The sequence below is a fragment of the Argentina silus genome, assembly GCF_951799395.1.
Source record: "Argentina silus genome assembly, chromosome: 1".
NCBI classification, from domain to species: Eukaryota; Metazoa; Chordata; class Actinopteri; order Argentiniformes; family Argentinidae; genus Argentina; species Argentina silus.
Window position 1 is genome coordinate 38,459,178 of NC_139655.1, and position 23,271 is coordinate 38,482,448.

The 23,271-nt window shown below is 41.7% G+C and overlaps 1 protein-coding gene across 2 annotated transcripts; it reads right to left on the reverse strand.

Annotated features, from left to right (window-relative positions):
- Positions 1-3: 3 nt before the first annotated feature.
- Positions 4-14,522, reverse strand: slc39a6 (solute carrier family 39 member 6). Of its 2 annotated transcripts, XM_083671007.1 has the most exons (12): positions 14,002-14,522; positions 13,087-13,277; positions 12,300-12,945; positions 10,525-10,681; positions 8,186-8,305; positions 7,352-7,521; positions 5,971-6,165; positions 5,730-5,817; positions 5,047-5,436; positions 4,817-4,897; positions 2,322-2,512; positions 4-1,597 (listed from the first exon to the last, which is right to left on the reverse strand). In XM_083671007.1, exons 2-12 carry the CDS (start codon positions 13,275-13,277, stop codon positions 1,445-1,447), a joined length of 2,382 nt encoding a protein of 793 aa, XP_083527133.1. In that variant the 5' UTR covers positions 14,002-14,522; the 3' UTR covers positions 4-1,444. The 2 variants fall into 2 exon arrangements, with proteins under 2 accessions (XP_083527133.1, XP_083527132.1); XM_083671006.1 differs by lacking the exon at positions 14,002-14,522 and having other exon boundaries at positions 13,087-13,989.
- Positions 14,523-23,271: the final 8,749 nt, after the last annotated feature.

The window sequence follows — 23,271 nt, forward strand, 5'->3', positions numbered from 1 at the left end:
ATAGCATACAAAGTAGTTCCCTTTATGATGTACCGCTTAAATGTACCACGTGTGCAACAGATGAAAACATAAATGCTGTCACCAAGGCCGGGCTATCTTTTTAAATACAGCAAGACAAGACATTGGCACAATAACTTAATAAAATACCACTTTGAGTGACTTCATTCTGAACATAATATTTAGACATCATATACATTCATTGTATGGTTTTTAGAAGTGGTTACCACTACTACCACTTTGTGAATACAGGAGCAATCAGGTAAAAATGTGTGGTGAATTTCCTCACCCTGAATACAGCCTACAGAAAAGGTTCCAAATTACAACTTCTCATAGTTAATGTATCCAGTTCCACAGGACATCACAATTGATAAGGCGACTGAGAACCCCACTGACATGGGTTAAATCAACTAAATGTAACAGTAAAAGGGATCTGGAGGCTTCTGTCCCCAATAGAATACGTTCATGCAGAGGAAATTCTCAACACAATTTCAAATGTTAGTAATGTGTCCCTTTAAAAGGAAACAATGCAGTTTCCCCGCCACCGGGACAGGGCTGGAGAAATGTAACAGCTCAAATTCTTAGATGGAGCTATGGATGCAAGGACCAGCTATCCTTGAGATCAAAATGACATTTTTGCAGCTATAGAAGGTATACAAGAAGTAAAACGCATATATTTGGGATTCTGATGGTTAACAGTTCAACTAAGCAAGTGAGGCATTTATAATTAATACTCAAGAATCAATGGCTATAGATAGGGGTGCACCCTTTAAACATTGATTGCAATTTCCTTTCAAATCAAAGATAATTACAATTCATTCACAACTAAGGGTTCCCTATGAGGGTAATGGAACAGACAACACTGATCTGAAAAAATATTGGCCTTTGTACTTTTATGTCCACAAATAAAGCTTGGTCTTACAATCATCTCGTAAACAAAAAACGTGGTCCTCCATCTTGACCGGACATAAGTATGAAACACACTGAGGAAAGAATCTGACAGATTTAAAACGTAACAACTTTTAACGGAATATTTGTTTGTTTTGTTCACATTAATCAATATCTTATCTACTGATGGGAAGGTACTGGACTACAGGACAGAATCAATGTTGGAGACTACAGAGGAGGATACAATAATGGCTGACTGGAGAAGGAGAGACACATGGCGCTTGGTCCTGTGAGTTAGGAGTGTTCCTACTGTAGCACTGCTTGTCCCCAAGGAACCCTGTGTGAGCACGTTTATTTTCACATTTTGCTTTCCATTCTAAATCAACCAATCATGTTCAACATTTGTTCTTCATCAGAGAATGATGATTTATAAAATCAGCTCGCTGCTCTCTTGACTCTTTTCAGGACTCAGTTCAGGCAACATCAGACTATTTCTGAACTAGAAATAGAAATGCACACACAGGGGTGCTTTGAGACAATGACTGATAGCCCTTTGGTACTAGAGGTCAATGTCCAGCTTGATTTTGTGTTCAAAGATGGCAATGAGCAGCATGATGCAGAAACCCAACAGGATGCCTGCGTTCTGGAGAAGGAAGAAGCCACAGTGGCTGAAGCCGTGGTCCCCTGCATCGTTGTGAAGCATCTCTGGGACCTGGGAAACAGAAAACACACATTGAAAATGAAAAGGGTGGTTTTCCAGACATATAATGAACCAAGTCCTGGACTAAATCACACTTTCTATGGGGATTCCCCATTAAAAATGCTTTTTAATCGAGGATGAGAATTTATCTAAGACTGGGAAACCAGAAGCAATGTATTCATCTGGAAAAGGCAGCTTTGAATTCACAAAGATTCAAACAGATTGGCCAACTTCTTCATGTAAGGTCTTGTTCAAAAACATAATAATAATATCCCAGTTGTAGTATCTTTGTAGACTTGGTGTGTATTTTAATGGCCACTAGAGGACACACTTGGCTTCTTTTTGCATCACTTGGGCTGTATAGATGGTGTCTGTCTGTGACAGCTTCATTCCCTTGCTGCTCCTACTCTCAGTGTGTGTGTGTGTGTGTGTGTGTGTGTGAAGAGGCCATATGGTTTTGAAGGCCATCAACAAGGTCTCAACAAGAGAAACAAAAATGCCAGTGAATTTACTTAATGGGATGGGTACTTTGTACAAGGCCTGCTGTACCAACACAACAGCTGCTGCTGAAAGGCCATCAACAAACTCTATATACCTTGGGAGTTGGCCAGCACAATGCACTCTGGAAACACCCCTCTCAACCACTCTGTATTGTTTACAATGTTGACTATAATGGCTTCTTTACTACACCTGTCAAGTGACTATGAGTAAACAGTCTCGGTATCATGCGACTCACCATGTCCACCAGAGCGACGTACATGAAGAGCCCTGCGGTGAGGGCAAATATCCACATGGAGATGTTGTCAGCGTAGTGGCCGATGAGGATGCCCGTTATCATGCCAAGGTATGCCATCATGGCTGACAGCACGTTATAGAGAATGGCCTGACGCACTGTCATCCCGGCTTTCAGCAGCACAGCAAAGTCACCTGTGAGGGGAGGAGAGTTAACATCCACAGACGAGTCATAATGTCTGTCACTTGACACATCTGAGTCAGTTGTTCTGGGATGAGTTTTTCAAAGCACGCTGTTGACAGGTAAAAACATAAAAACGTGGATATCCCCCAGAGGTACAATGACAAACAGAGGCTTGAGGGTCCAATATCATTATCATTTTGTCAAATTAGCATAAAAGGTCACAAAAAAAGGAGAGGAATCATCTTACTTAGTGCCCTATGTAAGTAATGGGACAGTGAAGCATTTTTCCTTCTTTTGGCTCTATACTCCAAAAGTTAGGAATTTAAATCAAACAATTACACTAAGGTTAGAGTAGAGATTCTTAGCTTTAATTTGATCCCCATATTTCACGGACAGGGACAATTGGCTTGACAGGTGTTTCTGGTGAGTCAGTCGTGTTCCGTCACATCATTTGTGCAGTCATAAGAGAGGTGTCAATGTCTAGTCTTGACTATAGGCTGTGTGTTTACCTTTGGAGTCTGCTATTGGTGTCTGTCAACATGAGGACCAAAGAGGTGTTAATGAAATTCAAGGAAGCCTTTATTAGTTTGGAACATCAATAAAAAAAGAAGAAAAAAAATCGCTCAGCAATCGCAAACGGTCTGTTAGACCAAGGAAGACTCCTACAGTGTGATAGGTTGTATAGAAACTGTGTGAACTGTGTTAAGTTTTCTCAAGGTTCTACGGAAAATTCGAGATAACGAGATAACATTGGGGAGTACAGTTTCACTGGTGGACACTGGCAGCTGTTCAGACAAACACACCGTGTTCTGTTAATTATATTGTACGTGTCCTTCAAGAGTCTTATTGCTTGGGGCGGGGTCATGGGGGGGCAGGCGGGGTTTTCATGAGAGTACATTAAGAGAGTTGTGTATTCAGCTGATGCATCTTGGTATTAAACAATTGGAACTGCACTCAGGGTTTTGGACTCTTTATTTGGTAAAAGGCTAACTTTTATCTTCTAAGAATCTTAGTTGTATCATCAAGTGGATGACCGAAACATGCTCACCATAATTAAGAAACAACAACAGCTGTCCCACAGATCAGGAACACTCTCCAGGAGGTAGGCTTGATTATGTCAGAGACTACCATCTGCAGAATACGTCATCAGCCAAACTACAGAGGCTTCACTGCAAGGTGCAAACCACTAGTTATCCTCAAAAAGGATGGTCAGGTTACAGTTTGTGTTAAAGTACCTAAAAAGCCTGCAAATGTCTGGAAAAGGTATTGTGGACAGATAATATGAATATTATCATGTACCAGAGTGATTCCAAGTGGAAAGTTTGGAGAAAAAAGGATCTGCCCAAGATTTAGAGCATACCACCTCATCTGTAAAAAAATGGTTGGGGGTGTTAATGTTAGGGCATGTACAGCTACCACTAGAACTGGCTAACTTGTCTTACTTGATGATCTAACTACTGATGACAGCAGAAACATCTTGTCTGTGTACAGAAACATCTTGCCTGCTCGAGTACAAGCAAATGGCTCCAAATTCATTGGATGGCGCTTCATCATACAGTACGACAATGACTCAAAACGTACTGCCATAACTCAACTAAACCCAATTGAACATGCATTTAAATGTTCTGATTTTAGGCAAAAAGACCTAAAAACAAACAACTGAAGATGGCTGCAGTACGGGCCTGGCAGAGCATCACAAGAGAACAAATCAAGTGTCTGTTGTGGTCAATGGGTCGCAGACTTATTGCATGCAAAGGACTGTCGACCAAATACTAAACATGAGTGCTTAATTTTGACATTATATGAATCTGTCCCACGTTTGGTGCTCTAAAGACAGGGGGACTATGTATAAAATGTGTTGTAATTTTTGAATGGTGAAATCACCATTTCTTGCGTCATTTCCCTAGGAACGCATAAGCAAGCCTAGAGCCGGAGGCTGGGAAGGCTAGGACGAAGCCAAATAAAGTGTTTTAAGCCACTACAACTGTTTTTAACAAACAAATGAGCGCACAAAATGTTTCTACACACTTCAATGATCTGAAAAACCGAAAGGTTGAGGTATGAGTGGAGTTTTAGGCGACCTGTTTAAAAAAAAAAGTCTGGTTTGGTCTTCTGATTTAAAATCAGCGCCGGTGGTGGAGTGAACCGGCTTCCTTTAAAGAGGCTTTGTCTACACTTTAACCTCACAGTAATCGTTTGATTTCAAATTCAAACTTTTGGAGTACAGAGCAAAAAGAAGAAAAAACAAAAAAAACAGCAATTCACCACTGACTCGAGGCTTACGTGTAAGCATTCTGCGGGACATTTAACCTTACCCAGCTCGTGAGGCAGCTCATGGCAGAATACAGCGACTGAGGTACTAAGACCACTGGACAGCCCTTCAGTAAATGCCGCCCCTGTAGGAGTCATAACAAACATCCAATCACCATCTTAGGACTGAATCTATTCATCTTCTAGATGGTCATAAATAGTCCTGACTGTTACATGACTAACATCACTGTTACAAAACAAATATCAAACATGACTGAACCTAACGTGAACGTACCGATGGCCAGGCCGTCGCTGAAGTTGTGCAGGCCGTCGCCCATGATGACCATCCAGGCCAGGGTGGCCACGCCGGCCTGCTGGAAGTGCTGCTCCGAGTAGGAGTGGGAGTGGCTGTGAGGGTGGTGGTTCTGGGAATGGTGGTGGTGCAGGATGTGGTGGTAGTCGTGGTGGTGGTGGTGGAGGTGGTCTGGCTGGCCCACAGTGTCGTGGAAGTGCGAGTGGCACTTGTTCTCACAGTCCTCGGCTGTGTAGGCGGCGGAGGCCCCGGCGTAGCCTTCGGGTGCGGTGATGACGGCGGGCGCCAGCATCACCTCCTCCTCCTCCGCGCTCCCGTGGTGGAGGCTTGACGGGTGGTCGCCAAAGGCGCTGCCGCCGTTTGTCTCCATGTCTGGGGTTAAGACAGGAGGACCAAACACTGGGTTCATTTCTTCCATTTGTTTGTCATATTCTTGTAAAGTACATAACAAAGCTGTAAAGCATTGTCTGGGTTTGATCCTGACGACACACAGGGTTAATAGTTCCATCGTACACTAAACGTAGCTAACTGTTATGTTGCTAACTATATCATAAAGCAGTGGATGAAGCTCCAGCTACAGAATCAAAGTGTCTGCTGGTTCCCGAAGGCAAACTAGCCCACTATTTTCCAAATCTCATTACATCAGTCAATATCTTCAGATTTACCTTCAATTGGCTTGAGGTCATTTTCCTCCAGAGTAGGCAGTTTCTCAGGATCCACCTTGTCATCATTCCGATCTGATTTCTTTTGGATCTGTTTTGACAATACGGATAAGCAGTGAGATTAAAGCTCAACTGTACTGATAACTCACGGAACATAAAACAAACAGCAGACACACAGGTAAATGCAGATTAATATAGATTAAAAAAAACCTTCAACAATGTATGTCCCCTGCTGAGCCTTAACCTTTTGTTTCTTGTCCTTGTACATCTTGCCTAGGGTGAGGAAGTGTTCTATCAGGAACATGATGTAGACTCCACCCAGAGCCGTTAGCCCCTTCCACACCGCGTCCAGGTTATCCTCCTCTTCCTCTTCCTCATGGAAGTCGGGCATCGAGGTCTCGTTTAGCAAATGCTGATGATGATGGTGGCCTCCTAGAGACTGTTTGGTGCGAAGAGGAGAGGAATACCTCACAAGTTAGTAGCTACCTTGATGCTGACACAGAGACAACCTGTATTTTATTTTGTGGAGGCATTGACAAAAACACAGCTCAATAACATTTAGTGATGTGAATGATTAATGTTTAATCAGTGTTAATTTTGTTAAAAAATGAATGGCGAAAATATTCATCAAACACCTATTTTTCTGTGGCAAAAAATGAGACGATAACTGTCTAAATAGACGCAGAAAAAACTATAACTAAAGAGAATCATTTTTATTGATCGAGACAAGACAAAATCATCTCTTTATCTAAAATCTGACTAAATGGACAAGAGTTTTTGGAGAGGTGTTATTTGCTTGGTCCAATCAAAAGCATGCATGACATTAGCAGAATTGTAAAACGTTCTCGTTGCGATGTTGTTATTGGTGGAAAATTAATACCATGGTCAATTGTCATAAAAAGTCATGACAACCCCTCATCTCTGCCCGTCAAACTTTCTCCAATCTGGCCCTTATTTGATGCAAACAGGCAAGCGCTTGCTATCGGCAGAAAAAGGGGCTACTTATGTGGATTCAAGCAAGACCGAATGCAAAGTTTCCACGGGAGAAGAAAGCTTTTGCACCCACAAACTAACAGAGGAAAATACGACCAATCTCAAGATAGTCAGTGAATCTTAACGTTTGAGAGGGGCGTTTGGTTTGACCAATGCACAGCGAATCACCTTCGGTAAAGAAATAAGCAAAGATTGTGTGATCAATATCAGTGAATCTGCGCATTGCCTTGCTGAGGCTGATCCTCTCAAACGCAGAGCTTGTTTTTGCATTGATTAGGCCTACTGCTCTTTATGTGCCATGTCCAGCAGCAGGGCTCCACACTAGGCTCTTCCCCCCACTTTTTAATTTGGTGGCACCAACATCTTGTCACACAATAGTAAAAATGCATAGGCTAATCATCTTAGAATTGAACTTGCCATTGCATTCAGAGACAACTTGTGCTGTGGTGTGTTTCGGAACACACACACACACACACACACAAAATGTTCAGTTAGTCCAAATCAAAATGAACCAAAACCAGCATCCCTAATAACATTAATTGTCCTGTCAGACTGACGAGCTCTCTTTACTATTCCAACATTCTATGTGTTTTCATCCCATTTCCATAAACAACAACACTCCTGTCACTCACGTGGGGTATGAGGTGAAGGAATGCGTCTCCGCTCAGTGTGCCCACGGCCAGCGCCACCAGGAAACTGAGCAGGAACTTGAAGAAGACGCGGTTCATGAGGGGGATCAGCACCACGCCCAGCAGGGACAGCAGGCTGATGATGGTGATGGACACAAAGCCACCGATCCATGCTGAAATGCAAAGACGCAGATGCATGCATGTGCACACGCAAACATATGTTGTTTAGGAGGTTTACAAAGTATAAATGTACCATAAAGATAGCGATACTCCACTACTTCTGTTTTCGGCCATATGCGTCACTTGTTTTCATGACACAATTTTGACTGCCCAGCCAATAGGAAGGGACCTCTGATGTTCAGTCAACCCTCCTCCTGTCAATCACTACGGCTGCACTGTCAACAGGGAGGCAGCTACTCACGCATCAGTCAACAGTCAGGAAATAAGTCTTTACTTATAGTATGTATTTAGTATGTTTAAAACAGAATCGAGCATTTATTTGTAAACTATAAAAAACTAAACAAATTTAACATTACGGTTGGCAAAGAATCAGAGTTGAATTTGCTTATGGACATCTTTGTAAATATGACGATTCTGACAGAAATTGAGAATCTAAAAATACAAAATGAATGCATGTTAAAATGACCACTTTCAATACTAGTGCTAGACAACTATAACATGTAAATATAGTGGAGCTTTGCTGTAACACAATGGTAAAAGCATATGGAAATCAATAAATTAGGCAGCAGGGGTGGAACACGACAGAGCAAATAATACTGGAAATAAATAACATTTAGCATTTGAGTCTGATCAAGGAAACAAATAACATTCGCTTACCTGCTTGAATAGAAGAACTTTTGTTGTTTTCATTCATTTGGTCATCATCGTGGCCATGATCATGGTTATGATGGTCATGATTATGATGACTGTGGTGGCGATGATTATGATGATTGTGATCTGGAAGAGGGGGGAAAACACCCTGTGAATTACACATTGAATACATGCTACAGTTTCTACACTAAATCATTCCAATAACTCTTTACATTTTGATAGATAAAACTAGAAAAATACAATAATATTATTTATTATTATAATCCATGAATTAACCAGGACACAATGCAGTCCATTAGAAACACATGTCATGCAATAGGCTATACAGTTATAATCCATCAACTAGAACAGGGCAAAATGTTATCTATTGGAATACATTTTACATGACTATTTGATCTGTGTGCATTTTGGCCATTTGCAACTCCATGGGCTTTGTTATTTGACCTGTGTGGAGGGAGGCTGGGGTTTGTTATTTGACCTGTGTGGAGGGAGGCTGGGGTTTGTTATTTGACCTGTGTGGAGGGAGGCTGGGGTTTGTTATTTGACCTGTGTGGAGGGAGGCTGGGCTCCTGCTGTAGAGCTCTATGAGGGGTTGGACCTCGCTTGGATTTCTAAGAATTAACTCGGACCAAAGCGAAGTGCAGCTGCCTGGCCGAGACGGGGAGGCGCGTCATTTGGGTACCATGAGCCAAGACTAATCCCAAAAACCCAAGATAATTGCAGACACTCTTGCTCCACTTTGTAACACATGAAGTCTAATTTTAATTGAGAAATGTCCCCCTGTATCTATAAACACATGTACATATCATGTTGGTGTGTGTGTGTGTGTGTGTGTGTGTGTATATATATATATATATATATATATATATATATATATATATATATATATATATAAATAAATACAAATAAAATTCTCACACAGTATGCTGAGATCTTCTCTCTAACACAGTATTAACAACTTCAATGTCTGTGTAATTGAGATACACTAGAGCCTATCTATTACAATTAGAGTGTATATTATGCTGTTTGCTGTTTTTATTTAAAGAGACCTGAAAGTTCCATGGCAGTTACAGTAACAAAGGAGCTGACAGAATGTTGGCCTAAATAAACATTCCACCATGTTAATCAGATCACAGTTTTTGGATTTACAAAAATCTTAATAGTTCAAAAAGTTGCAAGAGCAGCAGTGGTTCAAAAATGGCAACTTTTGGTTTCCATAGACCTCCATGTCAAAATGTGCATGTTTGAACAGTTTAAAAAATATAATGAGTTTGAAAAAGTTGAATACAAGCAACGTGAGTTAGACGTCTCTGCACCTTTCAAAGTTGGATTGGTATGAATTGCTTAATGGTCATTTGATTGACAATCATGTGTTTTCCGATTGGACAATGAAATTAGATTCAGTTATTATTTTATGGCATTTCTTCCTGGAAGCTATAAATTAAGTGAAGGCAGCCGGGGCTAATTTAATAAAAAATAAAAATAAAGTATATCCCCAAAACACGATTTGGTCAAACAGTACAACAATTTTGCGTACTTTATTTTATCATCCTACATATACTATATCAGCGAATTTGTTTCTCTGTCTCTGCATGTGTGTGTGTGTGTGTGTGTGTGTGTGTGTGACTAAGTCCTCTCTCCCTCCCTCTCCCCTTGTAACTATAACAACATTTTCCACATTTCTGTGTGAAAAGGAAGCTAGCATAGCAAGCATTGGAAAATGAACTTCAGGCCTCCAGAGCCCATTCCACCCGTGCCTCCCGAGCCCGTAATAACACCGTAGCAACAGATTCCGAGCCAGTGGTAGAGCAGCCACAGCCAGCTGCAGCTAGAAAGGCCTAGTGCTATACCTTTAGCCCCAAATGGCTGAAAGAATACACTTGGCTAAGGTATGATAAAGACATGAAGCACATGTACTGTGTTTACTGCAAACAATCCAACTGTTGCAGGCAACACATCATTTACAGCTGCAGCTACTACATTCAAGCATGAGACCCTCAAAGTTCATAATAACAGCAAAGTGTATTTAGTAATGACAATAAAAAAACCTTTGTTGCACCTTATTCCTGCTTAAGTAGTTATTTGCATGTGCTGTGACTAAATAGCAAATATAGCATAGCATATATATCTATAAATAAATAAATAAGGTCACCCGTGTGTGTGTGTGTGTGCGACCAAATTATGTGCTGGTGCCCTTAACTGAAAAAGTTACTGCCATCAGTGCCATTAATGTAAAAAGTGAGTCTGGAGCCCTGTATTATTATGAGTTTAAACCAAATTAAAAGATCCGTTTATTATTTGTTTAAAGACAAATACACTTTCTGTGAAAGCAGTTATAGCCCTACCTTTCTGTCCAGGCAGGTGACCATTGCCATGCCGTATGCATGATTTGGTATCGATCTGGTTGAGAAGGGCAGGGCACAGGTAGCTGAAGTCACTGAGAGAGAGGACCATCTCCCTAGGCATCCCATGGGAGGACAGGATACTGGAGGCATTCAAACACTGAAATACATGACAGCAGCAAAAATAAGATATACAAATTAACTTAACATTGAACTTCCAATAAACATCTGTTTCCAATAACAGCCATGCCACTAATGACTTTGGAGCAAATAAGTACCCCTCCGATAAACACCTGGTCAAAATCCATTGTTTTATAGTATGTATTCTCTGTTGATATTAGCAGACGATTAAAGCGACGCATTTGATTACGAGCGACATTACCAGTATTTATTCAACAGTCTGACAGATCGTTTACGGCAGCCTTGTATGGAAACAATAATTTGCCGTATCTACCCAAGATTAATCTTGTCTTGCCGATTTCTGGTAGGATAATAATGTTTCTATAATGTCAGTGGATATTTGTTCTCAGTAGGCTATGGTCAATATTTCAGCTCTGTCATATCGCAGGTTTGGCAACAGCAGCGGGGGTAACAGGATAACCGCCTGTCTTAATTGGGTGCACTCGGTGGTTAAAGGCCGGGCTACTAAAATATTTTTTACAGTAGTATAAATACACAATATGAAAATGAATCTGGTAAATAAATGTACAAAAAAGAAAGATATGGGGACCATGACGTATACCATATCTAAATACGAGATTTACAGAGGACAATGTCAATCATAAGGGGAAATACTGGTTCCCAGTGTTGGAATTTGTGGCTTGAAAAAGTATTACATTCAACAAAAGTAATTTTGTTACGTGATAATATTACTTTGCATGCACAGTAATATTACTTCTTTTTTTTTTACGCTGTCCATTTAGCACAGAGGCTGAACCTGTATCTGCCTACCTGTATCAGATGAGCGAAGGTGGGGATTTTTCTTTCGTACTTTTCGCCATTATTTGATGTGATTTGAGTTTGACTTGTGTCTTTGATGATAAGTAATCCCTTTGATGTTATGCCTTTTAATTTAATGCATTTTTACAACACACCTGCCACCTTTCTTTGATTTTAGACTTTACGACAACAGGAAACCAGTTACAGCATGAATTCCATTCAGCTCCGAATTCCGTTAGCAGGAAACAAGGCTTTTAAATAATATATATACAACACACCGAGAGATTTAACTTTAAGAAGTAACTGGCGCGTTACTTGAAAACTGAACACAGTAACTTGTTACATTACTCTGTTACTTATACAAGTAAAACATTGCCCTCCATAAGTATTGGAAACAGGAAGCATTTTGTCTTCTTACTAGGGTTAAAGTAGAGATTCCCAGCTTTAATTCAACATTTTCTTTTTTCAGATTGTCATTTCCAAATGGTGAAACCAATCCTTTTTAAACATAGTCCTCCTATTTCATGGAACCAGTAGTATTTGAAAATTGACTTGAAATGAGTTTCTGGTTAGTGAAGCTGAGAATGTCTACTTTGGCCCCATAGTAATTGTTTAAATTCAAAACTGAACTGTTGGAGAATAGAGCTAAAAGAAACCAAAATGCTTCCTCTTTCTAATACTTATGGAAGGCACTGTATATTACCGTAATGCTTTCCTTTTGTAACCCTTTACCCCCAACACTGCTGGTAAGAGTGGTATATCAGGGATACAAATACAAACTATTAGCAAGATTAACTTTTAAACATCAAACACCTCTGAGGTTCCATGCCAAATCCTACCTCTGCTTTCTCCTGTTCGTAGTCTTGGCTCTGATTGTGGAGGCTGTCCTGACCATCGACGTGGTCGTGGTCATGGTCATGACTGTCTAGGTTCTCGTCATCGGAGCCCCCCTGGCTGACCTTCGGTGGCAGGGTATTGACCTGTCTGGTAGTGGCTTCTCCCGTTACACCCATAAGTGTTGGACTAGCGGCAGGCACCCCGTCCTGGGACACGTCACCATCTGCATCGCGCCGACTGCGTCTCTCCTCCGACTTCACCACCATATTGGTAGTGAACGTCGGGCCGGTGCTCATCTCTTGAGCCGCGGTGGTGGTGGTCTTCTTCACGTAGAGATTATGGTGGACGTCTGACTTCTCCACCTTCTTCCCTGGGTGGGGGTCCTCTTCCATGGGGACCTCGAGAGCCTTTCTGGTCTCAATGGGCTCGGAACGGGACTGCTTTTGGCGGTGCGTGCTGTTGTGGTCATGTGGATGGTGGTGGCGGTGGTGTATGTGCCCATGCCGCTCCACTCCCGGGGTTGGTCGTGGTGGTTGGTCGTGGGGTTGGTCGTGGTGTTTGACCACCACATTCCGGATCCGGTCCAGCCCCACGCTTTGCAGCAGACGCTTCAGGCCAGACAGAGAGATGGTGCCATTCTCGCCGTACCTAATTATTACACCAAAATGACTCACATTATCCTCATATCATAGTACAGGTGTGTTACATACAGTAGGTGTGTGTGTGTGTGTGTGTAAATGATGATATCAAACACAAGTGGAAGGAAGGGGAAAGGGACTAACTACATACCGGTTGAACAGAGCCTCCAGGTGCTGTCGATGCGTCTGCTCCGCCATCTGGGTGTCCACAGCTTTCAGCAGCTCACTCCCAGTGACAGGGCTGCATTCTGGATCAGTTACCTCGGCACCAGAGCATGGCCAGCACAGGGTCAGACACAACACTATGCGGGCGGCTACCCATCCCCAGCTCACCGTCATCATCTGAAATGGAATAATGAGCAATCAATGAAATGGACACTGTTGGTCACTGTTGACCATTTGGCTGCTCCTCCGCTCCGTCGTGTCTTTGACCGCAGGCAGCACAGCCGTGATAACCCACACTCCTCGATGTTTAGATACTATGCTAACGTTTAGCTAGCATGTGGCATTGTACGACTAGCACACCAGAAAAACTGCCCCCCCCCCTTTTTTTTTGCTTTCTCAAAGCCAAGGATGACCGCTCTGGCTAAAGTCGTGTTAGCTCTCTTGAAACGAGAGGATTCGTCCTCGTTTTATCTCGACGTGCGACATTTCGCTGGTTCGAGTCGCAGGCCATCACACGGTCGAGTGAGGGCGGTAATGATAATAAGCAAGCAGACGGTCCCAAAATACTACACATGTGGGAGTGGGGTGGGGGTGGGTTTCTAGCTTTCTGAACAGCCACCCGCTAGATGTGGGCATGGAGCTCCCACTACTTTACTATCAAAAGAGAGCGCCACAAAACTGAATGTGTGCACTCTGCACTAGGAGAACACCAGCACGGTGCCGTGTGCACAACACAACACAACACACGTCAACCAGCTACGGACCCCGGAAATTCAACCCAACCCGTCGAACGAAGAGGCGAGGTGGAACGGCACGCTTCTGCCAACTCGTCCATAACCGTTCTAGTGAGCTCTAAAACATCGCCAAAAACTGTTTTTATATGTTATCTTTGATCACTTACAGGATAGAGAGTTGGACGTGTATCTTCTGCGTTCGTTGTGAGTGGTGTTTAATAATATTGTTGAGGGTTTTGGGTTGTTTTTTATCTTCCTCTTGTCGCGACGCACTTGGGTCTGAAGGAGGCTGAGGATTGGACAATGGCGAAGGCATGTGACTGAAGTCTGAGATGACTTGTCATGCGAATAAGAGACTGAAGCAGCGTTGTCTACTCGATGGTATCAGACAGGGGAAAATCATGTTCCTAGGCCTGGGTTTCAGATCATGTATGCCATTTAGACAGGGAACTATCTAGGAAAATGATCTTCCTCGGCCAGGGTTTCCGATCATATATGCCATTAGGACAGGGAACTATCGAATAAAATGATCTTCCTAGGCCTGGGATTCATATGCCATTTAGACAGGTGGTAGTCGATAGCTCAGTTGGTAGAGCATAGCTAAAACAACGCTTAGGTTGTGGGTTCGATTCCTGCTGGGACCATATATATACTGAAGAATATATGCAATCACTGCAATTTAAGTGGCTTTGGATGAAAGTGTCAGCTAAATGGCATATATTATGAACTGTCTAGGAAAGTGATATTCCTAGGCTTCATATCATACATGCCATTTAGCTGATGTTTTTATCCAAGGCAACTTACATTGCAGTGAGTGCATACATTTCAGTATCTATATATTGTCCCAGCAGGAATCAAACCCACAACCTAAGCGTTGTTAGCACCATGCTCTACCAACTGAGCCACAGAGGACCACTGTCTAGCTCAATGTCAATGTGCTTATTCAATTCATTGTGTTACAACCATCATGATAGATATAGTCCATGAAAAGCAAATAAAGGCATATATTGCAGTGCACTTTGTGTTAAAGTGTTCTCTTGCAAAGTTTCACCCACTACTATGGTATACTGATTGCTCACTTTACCGCAAAAAACAGCATGTTTACGTTCTAGGGGTGGGGTATAAACCATACTGTAAAATGACAGACAGTGAGCAAGATTGTCACAGATGCCCTTGCTTATTTGGGTAAACTTGTGCTTAGGATGTCTACATTTGTGACTTTCAGTCTATCCTAATTACATTAATCTGCGGAGGCCCTTCTAATGGATCTGTCATCATGGATAATATTTGTATGAGCGCTACCTGCTTTAGAATACGATTCATACCCATGCCATACCACTATATATATCCAATAACAATGGTCATGAGATTTCAAAGACTCAACGAATAACCATTCATGTTCATAAGATTGTTAATGTTATTAGATCTTAAATGTTTTAGCTGGACACTATATGCTTAGTCAGTGTGGATTCCCATAGAAGACCTTTCATATGTGCATTGACACAAAGGTAGCGTTGTGTTGATTTTCTTGAACATAGACCTCCAGGGGACTGGGCCCCTCAAGCTCCTATGACTGCACATTCCAAAGGAAAACCTACCCCTCTGGCTGCATTCTTAGCCTGTAATCAAGTGCTCTTGACTTCACTATTTAAATTAATATTTGGACAGTTTTGGGAAACGCTATAAATACAGTGTCCACACATGCTCTTGATCGTGAAATGACAAAAGGCAATCTTGAAAGGTGCCATTGTAGCTCAAGTACCCATGTTTGCAACCAATAAATGAAGGAGAAAGGTCTGTATCATACTCCATGTGGTCCTTGCTGTGTTTTCCAGTTCCCCCTAGCAAAGGGTGGATTTGTTTCCCTATTCCACAGCAATTCATTTATAGTTTTTTCGTTTTTGTGAGGTATTTTTACTCTCAAGGCCTTAAACAGGCGGAAATATGCAGGAAGAAAAGAGCAATTTACATACAAATGACTGGTTGTGTGTGCTGCTGTCTATCAGTCTCGGGGATGGGGGGAGGTCACACACAACACAGGCAGGCGTTCATTAACTGTTCACACATGACTGGAGGATAATCATTTGTGTGAAAAGATCAATCGTTAAGTGGGTATTATACACTTTCTAAAATAATTAACTATCCAACTTTGATTTTAAAAGAAAATATACTTTTTGTAAAAGTAAAAATATTTTTTTTTTTTTGTCTATTACCATTAGTCCCCACCTTTGTGAAGCATCACAATGATGTTTCATTGTTGTCGTAATTTAATTAATAATTTGCCCAGTTTTTTCCCCTAGTTTGAGTGCCAATCTGTAATCTATTTGTTTTGGCCTACTTGTCATTGTCTTGGCACGGTAACAATGTAGCACTGTTTGTTGCAGAACCACAGTCTGGCCAGGCCAGTATTGTACTGGTCTTTCTGAGCTCTCACCATAGAAATTGTGACAATGAGCGTTGCTTGTCCCACTCTGATATGATATTCCAACATCGTTTAGAGTGTAGCTACTTGTCAATTACTCTCATGGACAGTAAAACTTGTTCAATTGTCCCAGTTACATCAGCACTGTATTATACTCTTCCAAAGTACCCATCCCCCTTAGTAGCTTGTCTTCTATTGTCATTTCTATTCGAATAATGAAATGTTGGGCATCACTTTCGAGGCAAGTTAAAGCTTTATCTATTACAAAACCTCCAAGAGTACGTTTCAGTCAGTTTCATCCACGTCTACATGATCTTGGGTTGGGCTGAAAAGTGTTCCCTTCCTCCCCTCACATTTACTCCCTCCCTCCTTCCTCCCCTCACATTTACTCCCTCCCTCCTTCCTCCCCTCACATTTACTCCTTCCCTCCTTCCTCCCCTCACATTTACTCCCTCCCTCCTTCCTCCCCTCACATTTACTCCCTCCCTCCTTCCTCCCCTCACATTTACTCCCTCCTTCCTCCCCTCACATTTACTCCCTCCTTCCTTTCTTTACATTTACTCCCTCCCTCCTTCCTCCCCTCACACTTACTCCCTCCTTCCTCCCCTCACATTTACTCCCTCCTTCCTCCCCTCACATTTACTCCCTCCTTCCTTTCTTTACATTTACTCCCTCCCTCCTTCCTCCCCTCACATTTACTCCCTCCTTCCTTTCTTTACATTTACTCCCTCCCTCCTTCCTCCCCTCACATTTACTCCCTCCTTCCTTTCTTTACATTTACTCCCTCCCTCCTTCCTCCCCTCACATTTACTCCCTCCTTCCTCCCCTCACATTTACTCCCTCCTTCCTCCCCTCACATTTACTCCCTCCTTCCTCCCCTCACATTTACTCCCTCTTTACTTTCCAATGAATTTCATTCAACTGCTAGATTCACTCAGCATTTGTAAAAATATATACTATGTATTTGTTTTTATTTTGTTTGTTTTTTACAAATGGAATAAAACAAAGAAGGCCTACAGTGTAAATAGATGTTGCGAGAAGGAATATGAAAGTGCAAAGTGTAAATAATAAATCATTTTTACTTTCTTGTCTTTTTTCTCTATTGAAAAAACAGGTACCCAAAACAAACCTTTGCAAGTGCTTCAATCTGGGCCCATGTTTTTATGATCACCTGATATTTGGTTAAAATATTGTTTTTCAGTTTCTCTTAAAATTAAAGGAAAAAATAAATCGGGGGAAAATAATAAAGAACAAAAGATAATTGTCTAAATTATAAAATAATCTGAATTAAAAGTGTGTATATTTGTCCCAGAAAGGAAAATACAGTATGAGTAGTAATCAATACCAAAACAAACCACAAGGTGGTGATCACTCACCAGGCCATGCCTCCCCCGGCCTCCTTCAGGACACAACACACAGGAACAGGAGGCACATATCGACACTGGCTGTCAATCACATTTCATGATAGTGGTAGTTTTCATACTGAAATGACTTTAAACTTAAATCTGCCTGTGAGAATGTGTTGAATAGAATCAAATGCATCATTGATTACCAGTGATACAATGACACCTCAGTTGGCCTTACATATGAATACATTTCTCTGGCCTAGGCTGTTGCAAAAGAAACAGATATATTGAAGACAGTAAAATCACAATAAAAATCAACTTTCCCATAATAATAAAAAAAAGGAAACTAGGCAGTATGTGCACAGGCATATGGTGGCTAGCTATGTGAGCAGTCAGTTTCATCACAGCAGCATGCGATAAAAGCCCATGTGTCTCGCCTTTCATACCCCCACACTGTCAATCATGTCCAATCGGTAGCTGGACATCAATCTTCAGAGAAACCCAGAGGTTAGGCAGTGTCATTAGATCTTCACCCCTCTCATCAGACAGCTTATCAATCACCTCTGCCAGCCTTTGCCTCACCCCCCAGCCTCTTGACCTTTGACCTGTGAACTCCACTACAAACACACACATTGGAGCCATGTTGGAGCCATTGCAACCACACCACCCACACCCCCTCCTTCCTCCCCTCCCCTTTTTCCTCCCCTCCTTCCTCCCCTCCCCTCCTTCTGTGGTCCTCTGTGGCTCAGTCCTCTGTGGCTAGAGCATGGCGCTAATAACACTTCGGTTATGGATTTGATTCCTGCTGGGACCATATATACTGAAATGTATGCAATCACTGCAATGTAAGTCGCTTTGGATAAAAGCGTCAGCTAAATGGCATATATATTCCTCCCTTCCCCTCCCCTCCCCTTTCCTCCCCTCCTTTCTCCCCTTCCCTTCTTCCTCCCCTAGTCCTGCCCTCCTTCCTCCCCTCCTCTCCTTCCACCCCTCCCCTCCCCTCCTTCCTCCCCACCCCTCCCCTCCTTCCTCCCCTCCCCTCATTCCTCCCCCTCCTTCCTCCCCTTCCCTCCTTCCTCCCATCCCATACTCCACCATTACACCACCTACTCCCTCCTTCCTCCCCTCCTTCCTGCCCTCTTTCCTCCCCTCCCCTCCCCTACTCAACCATTACATGTTTGCGGTCGGTCAGATTAAGCCCTTCAGGGAGTCACATACTCTTTGATTCTCCCCATAACCGACCATCTCCCACGGGGGGCATCCTGAGAGCTCATCACGGAACAGGGGAGATACCCAGGTTCTGATTAAAAGAGGGGGCGCCCTTCGGTCAACAAGTGCATCAGTCACCTTAATGAGCTGCAGACTGTTGAATGGTGGAGGTGATGGTGGTGTGAGTGTGTGTGAGGCGGCGGGGTGGTCACAGGAAGCGCAGTTTTGTAATAATGAGTGTGCGTCTTCAGAAGAGAAGGCTAGACTAGGTGTTGAGATCTGTGGAACCGGGAGACTCGTTTCTGCAACTTGTGAACTTAAAACATCAGAGAGCAACAGTACAGCGCATGTCTGTATGGCTACCATATGCTGGAGGATAGTAAGAACTGTTGGACAAAATGTAAATTGTCCTTTTCTAGATTTTCCATCATCACCTGACTGTGGTATAGTTAGACACATTGGACAATAATGATGTAACAGTATATAGCGGTGAAGAGGTAAAGTATAGTGTAAAGAGGATAAGGTAATCCCATTGCACATAGAGTACACACTGACAGCAGGCTGGGATTTACTCAGGTGTCCGTCTGTTTCTTTAGCTAGCCACTCCCGTCGGTCATTCTGTCTTAGACTTCATTTGAATGGTTGAATGACAGTAGACACTGATCCAATGTCAGATGTGTTTTCAACCTATTGATAGGTAGCTGTGTGGAGTATTGCAAATGAATGTATAACAATACACAAATATAGACTATGATTTGTGGACAGGAAACACAATGCACAAATGTAAGTTGAAATCTGTAAACTGGATTTATCCTCATACAATATGATTTGTAAATGAATACAAACCCTTGGAGAAATCACCAACTGTCACGCCAGTGCTGTGGACGAGATATTTACTGGCCAATCACAGTGAACTCACTTATGATGACATATCGTTGTTGACTCTCCAAATGGGATTTAGCAAGAAGGACCTAGCAACCCTGTGAATGCAGGTAGCTAGCTAGTCGTGAATGTAGGAGGGTTGAAGAAGTGCTGGACTATGTTGCATAAACTAGCTTGCCCCAAGGCGCATTTCGCCCTAGCAAGTTACTGTTATCATGTTATACTCTGTACGATTTGGATAAATGATTGTCTAGGAACATCTGACCGATGGCTGCATTGTACAGTAAGCCTATTTGTGAATTGTTATCAGAGAGTCCACAAATGCAGAATGCACTTCATACAAATGGAATTCGACCCAAAAATGTGTTGACATAATTTGCAACAGACAGCTGTGTATTTGTGAATGATTTACAACTTCAAAGCAGGACACATTTATGCTAATTGTATTCACATATCATGATGTATTTTAGCAAATCTAATGTGACTAATACACAGATTTTTATATGCTTTTGCAAATCGGTTTGTATTTATTCACAAATAATATTGAGGACAAATCCAATAGACTTACATTAGTGCTTTGTGTTTACTGTCCACAAATGGTAGTGTAGATTTGTGAAACGTTATACAGAATTGTTATTCGTTTGCAACATTTTGGCACTCATCTATCCATCGAACTGATCCTAGATCTGTGCCCATGGGCAACTTCTTCTAAATGTCTGGCTGATCCAGAGTGACAGGAAACAATGTGAGGGGGATAGCAAGTGCAGCCCTTGGAAACTGGAGGTGGACAAAAAGGCACAAATGTAACAAAAAAACTTCAGAGCAGTTTCAGACAGAACACAAAACATGTGGCAACACTTTACACAAGGGGCTCAACTATGTAAACGTCTCACATTTCCCACCAATGATACCTTAATGTGCAACGTAAATAATCACCATTGTCTAAGCTATCATACCCTCTCTCAACTTTACTGTTGAAAATAAAGGCATTTCAACTTGTTTCTATTGCTAATGATAATGTTGTTTGTGATTTTGTCATGAGGTGTCTATACTGTGATGAATTTTGTAATGAAACTGTAATTGTAAGTGTAACTGATCTTCATAGGTGTTTTCTGGAAAGTGAAGCCTGTTGTATGTTATGGCTAGGAGCCAGTATGCCGTTGCATAGTAATGGACCCCTCACAAAATGTTCCTTGTATCAGTCTCTCATTGTTATTCAATTATTCAGTGTTGTTTTTTGCCTATCCATTCCTGCTTGCATTGGCAGTATTTGGACAGTCAAGGGCAATTATTCTGCTTGTAAGAGACAGCAACATTGCTTTAGATATTCTCTGCCCACACGTTTTTCTAAATCCACTTGGACCGATGTGCTGTGTCTAACAACATCATCAATTAATCATTAATTTCAGTCTTTTGGGGATAGTGTGACGGACAATGACGCCGAACAAAAGACCAAGGCATAAGGTATACTGGTAACTCATTCATATGACTGTCCTGTTTCTTGTCATGTAATTGATTGTCATTTCATAGTCAATAGCCAAGTTGTCTTTCAGGAGTATTTCATAGAATTTCATCTAAATCCACCACACTATCTATTAGAATATACATTATAACTGCAGACTGTTTTACCATTCTGATCTGACTTTGTATTAAAGTCTATAAATCCATGACTTGTAGACAGGGTTACACTGGGTTTCTACTCTGACCTTCACCTTCTACCAGTCCTGTGCCACAAAGACAAGTATTGACAGCCGAGTAATACGGCCCACGCAATAATACACTGGTTACACAGAAGCTGCCAGTATCATTGAGCCTGACTTTAGTCTAAAATGAATGGATTATCAACAACCGCAGCCAGCAGTGGAGATCAGAGTACAGTTCTCTCCTAGTATGCTCTGAGGCTCCTCAATATGATGCCGAGGCTTCACAAAAGCTCTACTACTGTAAGTGTGTAGAGTACACTCTATCTAAAATTCCTTTCCCATGTCATATTCATATACACTGTATTGTAGTGTGTGGTGCTTCTTTCAGTTTATAAGAAGATCATTAACTTATACAGTATCGGGTAGGCCTTCACCATTTGTTCACGAGCACAAGTATGTGAATATACGAGTACTGTTTTTGAGACTGCGATCTCTCATTTTGTTTCGAGCTTTGAGTCCATGCTTTTGTATCCTGTTTTGTCTACTTTTTTTTCTTTTTTTTTTTAAATATGTTTTTAGGGCATTTCTGCTTTATTGGGATAGAGACAGTAAAGATTGACAGGAAGGATGGGAGAGAGAGGACGGATGACATGCAAGATAGGTCGAGGGTCAGAATCGAACCAGGAACCTTGCTACGCCACTAAGTGCCCCCACGTCTACTCTTTCTAAGTAAAGATTCTTTTGTTTGGCACCGCTACCTACTCGTCCGCCTCCCTTTCTCTGCACCGCACCTGGGTCCGCCTACAACACCAAACCCTTACAGTCCTCTAGTTACAGCCCAGAACAAAACTGCACATGGCATTTTACATGGCAACCAAAGTGGGACTGTGTATCGATGGCATGTTTGGGAAATACCATCACCATGATAGGAAAGACACCATCCAATCATGTTATTGAATACATGTATTTGATCCATGATGACAATGTGTGCTACTCTGGGTCTTGACCAAAACTAGATTGTGGTCGTATGACAAGACCCATGTCTGTATTGAGAGTGTTATTCCAATGGTCCCTGCTAGGTTTACTTCATAGACGGCAGCTTGATTGAGTGGAAGTAGAATGAAAACATGATGAAACATGGTGAAAACAAGAAATAGGGCTGAAGCAGAGCATTCTTCAACAGTGACAAATGTAGTCATGTTGTATATGTTGTATAAGCAGTTATTGCACCTGTATTGAGACTCGTGTTCAGCAGAACAAAAACATAATCTGGGCAAGCAGCTGCTGTTCTGACACTGCGTGAATAGTAATTCTGATTATTAATTAATTCAGTTTCATTGTTTTTTATTTGGATCTGCTGCTCTACAATAAGTGAGAATATTACCATTTGAACCATGTACTGTCAAATCATTTGGATGAGGTTTCCTTATCTAAAATAGTTTTATTTGTTGATGTAAAAACTGTTCATGCAAAATGTGTGGACATACACTATGAAATGAGAAATTCATATTAAACACATATATTGTACACTATTCCATTTCTGTGGACAAATCTACCTCTTGGCAATAACATGTCCTCCTCATCCATCACTGTATATTTTACGTGAATGAGTACATTCTGATCATTTCAAAATGCTGCACACAAATTTCATCATCTACGGGGTGCATCCCTTCTAACTTACAAGCGTGATCTTGAGAAGCTTTTCAAAAGGTGGCAATAAGGTGCAATAGGAGCAAAATAATTGATGATCGCAAAACCAAACTGATTGCCTTGAGGTGGAAGAAGAATAGTCTGTTTGAACTCTATGATTAAAAGATGTAAAACAATTTTTTGCTAAGAAGAGCCAGCCTATCCCTTCTTAAATATGATCTGAAAAGTAGGTGATCAAAGATATGATGACCTGCAGACTGAATACAAGAAATACCTCACAACAGA